The following is an 11,256-nucleotide window of genomic DNA, read 5'->3' as shown; positions in this document are numbered from 1 at the left end:
CTGTCCCCATACCCCAGCACTGTCCCCACACACCAGGCCTGTGGCACTGGCTCATTCCTGGGGCGAGGGGACAGCTCTGGGCTATGGGGACAGGGGAGAGGGCAGGGGACAGCCCTGGGGACATCCTTGGGGACACCCCTGGGGACAGGGGGACATCCATGGGGACATGGAGACAGCCCCGGGGACATGGAGACAGCCCCAGGGACATGAGGACAATGCTGGGGACAGCCCTGGGGGCAGCCCTGGGGACATGGGGACATCCCCAGGGACACGAGGACATCTCTGGGGGCAGCCCTGAGGCCGCCCCCCACCCCTTAGGGCCTCGTTGCCATGGGGGCGGTGTGTGTATACATCCAGGACTACATTTCCCATAACGCCCCGCGGCGCGCACATCCCGCCCTGCCCCGCGCCAACCACCCCGCTTCCGGGGCGTGCCGGAAGCGGCGAGGCCGGGCCGGGCCGGGCCGGGCGGTGATGGCGGGCGGCGGGGCGGCTCGGGCGGCGCTGCTGCTGCTGCTGGGGGCGGCGGCGGCGCCGGGCCCGGCCCGTGGCTCGCAGGGCGACCGGGAGCCGCTGTACCGAGAGTGCCTGGGCCGCTGCGAGCGGCGGAACTGCTCGGGGGCGGCGCTGCGGCACTTCCGGGCCCGGCAGCCGCTCTACATGGGCCTCACAGGTACCGCCCCCCGCCGCCCATTGGCTGTCCGCGGGCGGCACGCCCCGCCCACCGCCTCGAGGCCACGCCCACTGCTGGGGGTGACGCCCAGCTCCGCGAAGCCACGCCCACTGTCGTGGGGCCACGCCCACCGCCGCGCGGGGGGGGAGGGGCTGGGAGAGCTGGGGGGCGCTGGGGTGTACTGGGAGCACTGGGGTGAACTGGGGCAGGGCTGGGAGGGCACTGGGATGAGTTTGTCCTTTACTGGGAGGCACTGGGAGGCACTGGGCCGGGCTTGTCCTATACTGGGAGGCACTGGGCTGTACTGGGAGCACTGGGGTGAACTGGGGCGGGGCTGGGAGGCACTGGGCAGGGCTTGTCCTTTACCAGGAGGCACTGGGCTGTACTGGGAGACACTGGGATGCGCTCAGGCCAGGCAGAGTGGCACTGGGCCATACTGGAGAGGCATTGTGCCATACTGGGGCCATGGGGGGGCACTGGGCCATACTGGAAGGTCACTGGGCCATGCTGGAGGGTCACTGGGCTGTACTGGAGGATGCACTGAGCCATACCAGGGGGTGCAGGGTGGTGCTGGGGGGCACGGAGCCATACTGGGGGGCACTGGACTTTGCTGGGGGATGCACTGGGCCATACTGGTGGGGCACTGGGCCATACTGGGAGTTGCTGGGCCACAGCACCCAAGAGCCCAGCTGCTCCCAGCTCCTGTCCCCTGCCCGTGCTGCCCAGTGGTCTGTGCTGGGAGGGACTGGGGAGGGGGTGTGTGCACCGAGACCCCTCCATCCCCCCACATACGCCCCCAATACCCCCCATAACCCCCCCATATCCCCTCCCACACCCCCCTATACCCCCTGGACCCCCCCAAACCCCCTCCATACACCCCAATTACCCCCCAATACCCCCCATAACCCCCTTTTTCCCCCCCTCTACCCCCTCCCACACCCCAATTACCCCCCATAAGCCCCCCCCCACCCCCTAATACCCCCCATAACCCCCCCAATTAGCCCCCCACCCCCCTAATACCCCCCTAACCCCCTCAATTACCCCCCATACCCCCCAATACCCCCCATAACCTCCCCAAATCCCCCCCAATAACCCCTTTTCCACCCCCTCCACCCCCTCTCACACCCCAATTACCCCCCCTAACCCCACCCCCCAATTACCCCCCCACCCCCTAATACCCCCCAATACCCCCCCAATACCCCCCCAAAACCCCTTTTCCCCCCCTCCCACCCCGCAAATACCCCCCAATACCCCCCCAATAACCCCTTTTCCCCCCCCTCCACCCCCTCCCACCCCCCAATTACCCCCCCACACCCCCTAATACCCCCCCTAACCCCCCCCAAACCCCCCCCTAACCCCCCCCCAAAAAAAAATAACCCCTCTCTCCCCCCCCCCCAGGCTGGACGTGCCGCGACGACTGCAAGTACGAGTGCATGTGGCTCACCGTGCGCCTCTACCTGCAGGGCGGCCGCCGCGTGCCCCAATTCCACGGCAAGGTGAGCCCCACGGGGGGGCACCCAGGGGTCTCCCCGTCTATTTTCCATCTCCTCACGCCCCCCCCCCTGCCCCCCCCCAGTGGCCCTTTTCCCGTTTCCTCTTCGTCCAGGAGCCGGCCTCCGCCCTGGCCTCGCTGCTCAACGGGCTGGCCAGCTTCCTCATGCTGCTGCGCTACAAAGCCGCCGTGCCCCCCGCCTCCCCCATGTACCCCACCTGCGTCGCCTTCGCCTGGGTGAGTGCTGACCCCCCCCACCCCAAAAAAATGTCCCCCCGGGGTTGGGGACGCGCTGTAACCCCCCTCCCGGTGTGTCCCGTCCCCCCCCAGGTCTCTGTCAACGCCTGGTTCTGGTCCACCGTCTTCCACACCAGGGACACGGCGGTGACGGAGGTGGGTGAGGTCTGGACCCCCCCCCTCAACCTGTCCCCCCCCCCCCTCCCTCAGTCCCAGTTCTGTGTTTGGTGTCCCCTCTGTCCTGTCCCAGTCCCATTTCCCGTCCCTGTCCCAGTCCCATGTCCCCATCCCAGTCCCATGTCCCCATCCCAGTCCCATGTCCCCATCCCAGTCCCGTTTCCCGTCCCCATCCCAGTCCCCTGTCCCCATCCCGTCCTGTCCCAGTCCTGTCCCCCCCTTCCCAGTCCTGTTCCCATCCCAGTCCAGTCTTCCCAGTCCCATCCCAGTCCCATGTCCCCATCCTGTCCCAGTCCCATGACCCCATCCCAGTCCCCTGTCCCTGTTCCAGTCCCGTGCCCCCATCCCATTCGAGTCCTGTGTTCCCATCCTGTCCCAGTCCTGCATCCTCCTCCCATCCCAGTCCTGTGTCCCCATCCCAGTCCCACGTCCCACCCTGTCCCAGTCGTGTTCCCCCTGTCCCATCCCAGTCCCACTTCCCCCATCCCATCCCAGTCCTGTCCCTCCCATCCCAGTCCTGTGCCCCCATCCCAGTCCTGTCCCCCTGTCCCATCCCAGTCCCACGTTCCACCCTGTCCCAGTCCTGTCCCCAACCTGTCCCAGTCCCATGCCCCCATCCCCTCCCAGTCCTGTGTCCCCATCCCAGTCCTGTTCCCCCTGTCCCATCCCAGTTCCATTTCCCCCATCCCATCCCAGTCCTGTCCCTCCCGTCCCAGTCCCATGCCATCCCAATCCCCCTGCCCCCATCCCATCCCACTCCAGTGTCCCAAACCCAGTCCCGTGCCCCCCCCCCACCCCAATCCCATGCCCCCCGACCCCCCCCCACCCCGGGGGCTCCATCCCAGCCCCCCCTCCATGCCCCATACCCCACAGAAGCTGGATTATTTCTGCGCCTCGGCCGTGGTGCTGCACTCCGTGTACCTCTGCTGCGTCAGGTGAGCCCCGCGCCCCTTCCCCTATCCCCGGGGGGGGCCTGGGGACCACCCCATTAACCCTCCCGCCCCCCCCCAGGACTCTGGGGCTGCGGCGCCCGGCCTTAATCGGCGTCTTCAGGGCCTTCCTCCTCCTCTTCCTCGCCTGCCACGTCTCCTACCTGACCCTGGTGCGCTTCGACTACGGCTACAACATGGCCGCGAACGTGGCCATCGGTGAGGCTGGGGGGGGGGGGGGGGGGGGGAAACTGGGCTTTGGGGGGGGGGGTGTAAAGGGGTCTGGGTGCCCCAAAGCTGTGTTTTTGTCCCCCCCCCCAGGGCTCCTGAACCTGCTGTGGTGGCTGTGGTGGTGCCTCCGCAACCGCCCGCGCCTGCCCCACGTCTGGAAGTGCGCCCTGGTGGTGCTGCTGCTGCAGGCGGGGGCCCTGCTGGAGCTGCTGGATTTCCCCCCCCTCTTCTGGGTGCTGGACGCCCACGCCCTCTGGCACATCAGCACCGTCCCCCTCAACGTCCTCTTCTACAGGTGGGTGCCCCCCCCGTCCTCAAATTGGGGTGCTGGGGACCCCCCCCCTCATTAAGATCCAGGCCCTTCCCGTCTGTATGGGACACTCAGCGCCCCCCCTCCTCAAGTTGAGGTGCTTTGGGGTCCCTCTTTTGCCCCTGGGGTGCCCCCATCCCGAAATTGGGGTGCTGAGACCCCCCCCCTCATTGAGATCGGGGCCCTTCCCTTCTGTATGGGACGCTCAGCGCCCCCCCTCCTCAAATTGAGGTGCTTTGGGGTCCATCTTTTGCCCCTGGAGTGCCCTCCTCCTCAAATTGGGGTGCTGGGACCCCCCCCTCATTAAGATCCAGGCCCTTCCCGTCTGGTATGGGATGCTCAACGCCCCCCCCTCCTCAAATTGACACGTCTGGGGGCTCCTCTTTTCCCCCTGGGGTGCCCCCATCCTGAAATTGGGGTGCTGGGACCCCCCCCTCATTAAGATCCAGGCCCTTCCTGTCTGTATGGGACACTCAGCGCCCCCCCCTCCTCAAGTTGAGGTGCCTGGGGTCCCTCTTTTCCCCCTGGGGTGCTGGGTGCCCCCCCCCCAAAAAAAAAAAAATTGGGGAGCTGCTGACCCCACTGCTGCTCCCCAGCAGCCTCCGATGTCTCACAGCGCCCTGGGGGGGGCTTTTGGGGCGCCCCCACCTCCCGACTCAGCACCTACAGGTGGAGGGGGCCGAGCTGTGCCCCCCCCCACCCCAGCCCTGTCCCCCCCCCTCCCTCCCCCACAGCTTCCTGGTGGACGACAGCCTCTACCTCCTGAAGGCCAACTCCGACCTCTCCAAAACGGACTAGAGCAGCCGGGGAGGGCGGGGGGGGGGCCCCCCAATTACCCCCCCCACCCCGGGGGGGGCCCCTTCCCCCTTTCCCCACCGTGTGCCAAGTGCCCCCCCCCTTCCCCCTCTTCCCATTGCCTCTTGAGGTTTCCTTCCCCTTTCCCTGCACCCCCCAAATCTCCCCCCCCCAGCCCCGTGGCGTGCAGGGGGGGGGCACGGAACCCAGCTGGGGGTGTCTGGGCCCCCCCCCCCACACCCTATTTTTTTGTGTGTCCCCCCCCGGCTGCCGGTGGCTCCCTGCCGTGGAGCTCGGCAGCCGCGAGGTGGCAACGGCTGCTGGGGGGCACGGAGCTGCGGGGGGGGGGACACGGGAGAAAAAAAAGGGGGGGGGGGGGTCCTGGGGTGTGTGTGTGTGGGGGGGGGGACACGGTGCCTGTGTCGGGGAGGGGTGGGGGGGGGGCACGGTGCAATGCGCGGGGCTGGAGAGGTGCCTTGGGGCAGGGGGAGACCCCTGTGCAGCCCGGGGGGGGGGGTGGGTGGGGGGGTGCAGCCCCCCCCCCACCCCCCAGGATGTGCCCTGGGCTGTGAATAAAGCTGGAATTTAATCTGTGCCCCCCCCCCCCGGCGTCCCTCATCCTGCTCTGCGCCCTACAGGCATCCCATACCCGGCCCCCCCCCCGTACCCCTTGCTGCCCGCCCCCCCCAGTGCCCCATTTCCCCCCCCCCGCTGCCCCCCCCCGCTGCCTGTGAGCCCCCTGCCCCCCCCCCCACATCACCTCCTTGTGCCCCCCAACCCCTTGCTGTGAACCAACCCCCCCCGCAGCCCCCCCCCAAATCCCCCCCCCCGAGCCCCCCCAGCTCTCCCCACGCCGTGCAGCTCAGCCTTTATTACGGACACAGGACATCAAAAATGGGGGGGGGCAAAATTTAACTTTTGAGGGCACAAAATTTAACTTTGGGGGGCCTAAAATTTAACTTCTAGGGGTGCAAAATGTAACTTGTAGGGGTGCAAAATTTAACTATTGGGGGTGCAAAATTTAACTTTTAAGGGTGCAAAATTTAACTTTTAGGGGTGCAAAATTCGACTTTTGAGGGTGCAAAATTTGACTTTTGGGTGCGCAAAATTTAACTTTTGGAGGTGCAAAATTTAACTGTTGGGGGCACAAATTCAACTTTTGGGGGTGCAAAATTTAACTTCTGGGGGTGCAAAAATTAACTTTTAGGGGTGCAAAATTTAACTTGTAGGGGTGCAAAATTTGACTCTCGGGGGTGCAAAATTCAACTTTTGGGGGCGCAAAATTCAAATTTTGGGGATGCAAAATTCAACTTTTGGGTGTGCAAAAATTAACTTCGGGGGGCACAAAAATTAACTTTCGGGTGCGCAAAATTTAACTTCTGGGGGCCAAACGGGCCGCAAACTGACTTCGAGGCAGGGGGGAAACAAGACCGGGGGGGGGGGGACAGGGACCTCAGGCCTCCATCGGCTTCTGCGCGTGGGCGAAGAAGACGCCGTCCACGTCGTCCACGCAGCCGGTGCGCAGGGCGGGGGGGCATGGCGTAGGAGCAGAAGCGGCGCAGGACGAAGCCGGCCCCGGCCAGCGCCCCCGCGGACGTCGTCCTCGGCCAGCGGCACCACGGGCAGCCGAGCGGCCCCCGCCAGGTAGAAAGATTCGCCCAGGGCCCCCAGCAGCACCGCGTGGCCCCCCGGGCGCAGGAGGGACCCCACGTGCCCAAGAGCCCGGGCGAAGGTGGCTCGGTCGGGGCTGACGGCCTCCAGGCAGAAGGCCGAGAGAGCAGCGCCGTCGGCCGGGGGGGCGCAGCGAGGGGACCCCAGCGGGTCCGGGCGGTGCACGTCGATGGGTAGGATGCGTCGCAGGCGACCCCGCAGACGGCGTTCCTTCTCCTGCCAGGGTTCGCTGTAGGGGATGGGGTTGGGGGTTAGAGTGGGGTGGGGATGGGGATGGGGTCCTGCGGGGGGTGGGTTGGTGTCGGTGGGGACGCGGGGATGGGGTCCCGTGGGGGTCGGCGTGGTGTTGGTGGGGGTACGGGGACAGGGTGCTGCGGGGTTCAGCCCGGCATTAATGGGGACAGGGGGATGGGGTCCTGCAGGGGTCAGCCTGGCATTGATGGGGTTATGGGGACAGGGTCCTGTGGGGTTCAGCCCAACATTATTGGGGACAGGGGGATGGGGTCCTCTAGGGATCAGCCTGGCGTCAATGGGGACACGGGGACAGGGTCCCGCGGGGTTCAGTCCAGTGTCAATGGGGACAGGGGGTCGGGGTCCTGCAGGGATCAGCCTGATGTCGATGGGGACACAGGGACAGGGTCCTGTGGGGTTCAGCCCAGCATCAGTGGGGACACTGGGACAGGGTCCTGCAGGGTTTAGCCTAGCATTAATGGGGGCAGGGGGCTGAGGTCCTGCAGGGATCAGCCCGGCCACGGTGATGGGATCCTGGGGGGGCTCAGCCCAGCATCAGGAGGGACGGGGGGGGCAGGATCCCCTGGGGAGGTGCAGAGGGGATCCTGCAGGGATCAGCACATCGCGCTCTGGGGTGGGGGGGACGTGATCCCAGTGGGGATCAGCTCAGAGTCCACGGGGCCAAGGGGCTGAGGTCGCACAGGGCTAAGGGGCTGGGGTCCGTGGGGCCAAGGGGCTGGGATCCCACGGGGCCAAGGGGCTGGAATCCCACAAGGACAAGGGGCTGGGATCCCGTGGGGATTTGGGGTGGGATCCTTCAGGGATCCAGGGACGTTATTTGGGCAGAGTGAGGACACGCAGCTGTGATCCAACCCAGTCCACCCACCCTGGGGAGGGGTCCCCGCGTCCCCCTATTTGCCCCCTGCCCCCCTACCCGCGCCCCTCGATCTTGCAGACGTGCTGGATGAAGGGGCTCCAGTCGAAGGTGCCGGGCTCGCCCCGCGCCCAGCGCTGCAGCTCCTCCCGGTTCACCGCCAGGTAATCGGTGGCCACGATCTCCTCGAAGTGGTCGCAGGCGCTCAGCAGCTGGTAGATGGTGGGGCCCCGAGCCCACGTCGATGAGCGTGCGCCCCGCGGATCTCACCTGGGATTGGGGTGCACAAATGGGGGGGGGTCCCACAGCGGGTCAGGGATTTGGGGACGTGGAGCTGGGGGGAGCCGGGCACGGGGGAAAAACCAGGGGAGAGTGGTGTGTGTGGGGGGTGGCAGGGTGCTGGGTGCCCCCTCACGCCCCGTGCCTCAGTTTCCCCGCTCCTCTCCAAGGTTGGGGAGACCCCCAAGACCCCCCCCCCCCCTCCAGCACCCCCCTCACCGCTGGCAAAGGTCTCGGCCAAGCATCGCAGCTTCCAGGGCACCACGCAGTCCTCGGAGGAGAAAATCGGCGCGGGGGGGCACGTAGTTATTCTGCAGGTAGGCGCGGGGGTCGAAGCGCTCGTAGCCCTCCCGGACGGCGGCCAGGCTGCTCATGGCGGGGGCTGCGGGGGCTGCCGAGTCCGGATTCGCTTTATAACCCCGGTAAGGTGGCGGGGGGGGGGGACAATAAGGCCAAGGTGGGGGGGGGACACAGGGTGAGTTATGGCTGTGCCCGGCACGGCGCTGATTGCGGCCGTCCATCGCGGATAACCAGGTTAGCGTCAGCGCCCGGGGCAGGATCCGGCCCTGCTGTGTCCCCCCCCCTCCCCGGAGCTTGGTGTGTATGGGGGGGGGAGGCTGGGGGCTGGAGTCCTGCTGCAGCCTCTGGAGATGGTTTCCAGCCAGGAAGGGTGGCCCAGAATGGTGGTGGGGGTATGATACCCCCCCCCCTGCAGCACCCAAGGGTGCTGGCCTGGCTCCAGGCTTGCCCCGTGGGGACGGGGATGGGGTTGGGGTGGGGATGGGGATGGAAATGGGGCTGGAAATGGGGCTGGAAATGGGGCTGGGGTCCATCTGGGTGCTCCCTCGTTACCGATGAGCCCAGCCCCTGGCAGGAGCCAGCACCACCAGTCCTGCTCCCAGTGCTCCCAGTGCTCCCAGTGCGCCCAGCACCCTGGGACTGGGGACAGGATGGGAGCTGCTTATGGGGATGGGGGAGGAAAGGGGGGAAAGGTGCTGAAGTCCCAGGGGCAGCAGCGGGAGGGGAGGGATGGGGACGGGGATGGGAAGGGGATGGGGACGGGGATGGGGATGGGAAGGGGATGGGGATGGGGACAGGGATGGGGACGGGGATGGGGATGGGAAGGGGATGGGGATGGGGACAGGGATGGGGACGGGGATGGGACAGGGGCTGGCGGTGGCCCAGGGACAGCGGGATCCAGCCAGGAGGGAACAGCTAATCTGGGCACTGGCACCGAGGTCGTCCTGGACCCTGCCAGGGGCTGGGCTGGCAAAAGGGGGGGGGGGGGCAGTTATATAAGCAGGGATCTGCCCCCCCCCCCCATCCTCCATAGCCTCCAATGGGCCGTGCCTCAGTTTCCCCAATTTCCCCCCCCCTCAAGGGTCCCTCTCTTGGGTCCAGGGGTGGAGGGCAGATGGGGGGGAGCTGAGATAGGTCTGGGGGGGGGGGGGCAGGTCCTGGTATTCTCCCACCCCCCCCCAAAAAAAAAAAACAAAACAAACCACTGCTGCTGGAGCTGCAGGCCCAGGCCGGACACTTTATTGCAGTACAAAGAACATCAAATTGGTACAAAACCACACAAAAACCCCCACCGCGCCCCCCCCCAGCCCCTCTGAAGGCTTGGGGTTGGGGTTGGGGTTGGGGGGGGGGGGGGGCTCAGCGCTCCCCATCCTCACACCCCCTCCTCCTGCCAGGGAAACCGAGTCGCCCCCGCGCCCGGCGCCACCCCGAGCCGCGGCCACCCCGTCCCCCCCCGGCCACCGCCACCCTCCGCGGGGTGGGCGCCCACCCCCACGTCCCCCCACCCTCCTCCTCTTCCTCCTCCCCCCGGGGGCCGCGGCGTGCACGGAGAGCCTCAGGACCCCGCCGCTGCCACCGTCGCCCCCCCCACCCTCAACCCTGAGCCCCCCACCCACGGCCGCCGTCGCCTTCAGCCCCTCTGAGCCTCGTGGGAGAGGGAACGGGACAGGGTGCGGGGGACGCCGGCCTTGGCGCCGCGGAGGTCCGGGGGGGCGAAAAGGGGCAGGGGCAGGGTGCGGGCGTAGGGCAGGAGGTGCTGGGCCAGAGGTTGCCCCAGGACCCCGAAACGCAGCACCCCCCAGGGCGAGCGCTGCTCCAGCACCCGCGTCTCCCCGCGCTGCTCCAGCGTCTCGCCGGCGCCGCTCGTCCGCCTCCCGCCGGCACCACCTGGGCACGAGGCGCTCGTTGAGGGGGGGGGGTCCCCATCGCTCCCCCACCCCGTGGGCATCCCCTCTCGCTCCCCTTCCCCTTCCCACCCCCCCAGGACCATCCTGAGCCCCCTTGGGACCGCCCAGGGGCATGGGGACACATGGAGAGCCCCAAGTCCCCACGGGTACTTTGGTGACCCCCCCCCCTCACCCATGGCATCTCCAACCCCATGGGGACCCCTGGAGACCCCCCCACACCCCCAGGTCCTGCCCAACCCCATGGGAACCCCCCCCGGGACCCTGCAACCCGCACTGCAGCACCCGGAGCCCCCCCTGTCCCACACGCCCCCCCCCCCTCCAACAGCCTCCCCCACCCCACAGGGACCCCCGGAGCCCCCACCTCCCCGTGTGGCCGCGCAGCCTCCCCCAACCCCACGGGGACCCCCCCCTCCCCACAGGAATCCCCAACACCCTCTGAGTCCCACAGGGACCCTTGGACACCCCCCACCTCCCTGAATCCCCCAAAGACCCTCAGAGCCCTTGGCAACCCTATGGGGACCCCCCCCAATCCCTCCTGGACCCCCCCCCACAGCCCGTGGGTGCCGCTCACCCCTCCTCGGGCCGGGTGCTGAGCTCCAGGTCCAGCCACTCGGCGCTGAAGGTCTCGCGGCGCCCCACGTCCTCCTCCTTCACCCTACAACCCAGGCGGGCGCCCGACAGCAGCCCCCCCGCTGCGCACCACCGTGCTGGGCCCCCACATCCCCGCGACACCCCCGGGGGGCAACTACAACGCGCCCCAGGATCCGGATTCTGCTGCCCCGAGCCTGCCGGCCCCGCTTATATGGCCCCCGGGAGGCTATTTTGGGACGTGTCACTGGCACCGCGGGGACCACAGGGTGCCAAGAGCCCCCCCCCAGCTCTCCAGGGGGGTGGCACTGGGGACACATGCGTCACCTCGTGTGCATCCAGCCACGCTCAGCCCCGTGCGCCCAGGGTCGCTCCTGTAGGGTCGGCCCCCCGCCGTGGCAGCCCCTGCCCTGGGTTGTGTCCCCGTGGGGTGTGGGGACACGTGGGGACAGCCCCCCCCCGCCCGGCACCGTGAGGCCCCCCCTGGCCTCAGCCCAGGGCACGCTTGGCCTTTCCCTGCCCGCTGCGGTGCTGGCACCGGCCCCCGGGACCAGCAAAAAAA

General features: G+C 67.9%; 3 protein-coding genes across 4 annotated transcripts; 1 reads left to right on the top strand and 2 right to left on the bottom strand.

The window, feature by feature from the left end:
• The first annotated feature begins 454 nt into the window (after positions 1–454).
• On the top strand, positions 455–5,178 carry PGAP3 (post-GPI attachment to proteins phospholipase 3). Of its 2 annotated transcripts, none has more exons than XM_084301024.1 (8): positions 455–673; positions 2,072–2,169; positions 2,280–2,402; positions 2,496–2,558; positions 3,453–3,514; positions 3,591–3,727; positions 3,830–4,034; positions 4,784–5,178. In XM_084301024.1, exons 1-8 carry the CDS (start codon positions 475–477, stop codon positions 4,845–4,847), a joined length of 951 nt encoding a protein of 316 aa, XP_084157150.1. In that variant the 5' UTR covers positions 455–474; the 3' UTR covers positions 4,848–5,178. The 2 variants fall into 2 exon arrangements, with proteins under 2 accessions (XP_084157150.1, XP_084157149.1); XM_084301023.1 differs by having other exon boundaries at positions 2,250–2,402.
• Positions 5,179–6,297: 1,119 nt separating this feature from the next.
• PNMT (phenylethanolamine N-methyltransferase) lies at positions 6,298–8,273 on the bottom strand (the record flags this gene model as incomplete). The annotated part of the gene is given in 8 exon segments (XM_084301009.1): positions 6,298–6,378; positions 6,380–6,433; positions 6,435–6,744; positions 7,681–7,850; positions 7,852–7,878; positions 7,880–7,890; positions 8,119–8,182; positions 8,184–8,273. Coding segments are annotated over 8 exon segments (807 nt in total).
• Positions 8,274–9,713: 1,440 nt separating this feature from the next.
• On the bottom strand, positions 9,714–10,842 carry TCAP (titin-cap). Its single transcript, XM_084301357.1, is given in 4 exon segments — positions 9,714–10,051; positions 10,053–10,086; positions 10,678–10,796; positions 10,798–10,842. Coding segments are annotated over 4 exon segments (405 nt in total). The 5' UTR covers positions 10,828–10,842; the 3' UTR covers positions 9,714–9,829.
• Positions 10,843–11,256: the final 414 nt, after the last annotated feature.

Source organism: Netta rufina, assembly GCF_964035555.1.
Source record: "Netta rufina genome assembly, chromosome: 24".
Lineage (NCBI taxonomy): Eukaryota > Metazoa > Chordata > Aves > Anseriformes > Anatidae > Netta > Netta rufina.
This window is presented reverse-complemented; position numbering and strand designations above follow the sequence as displayed.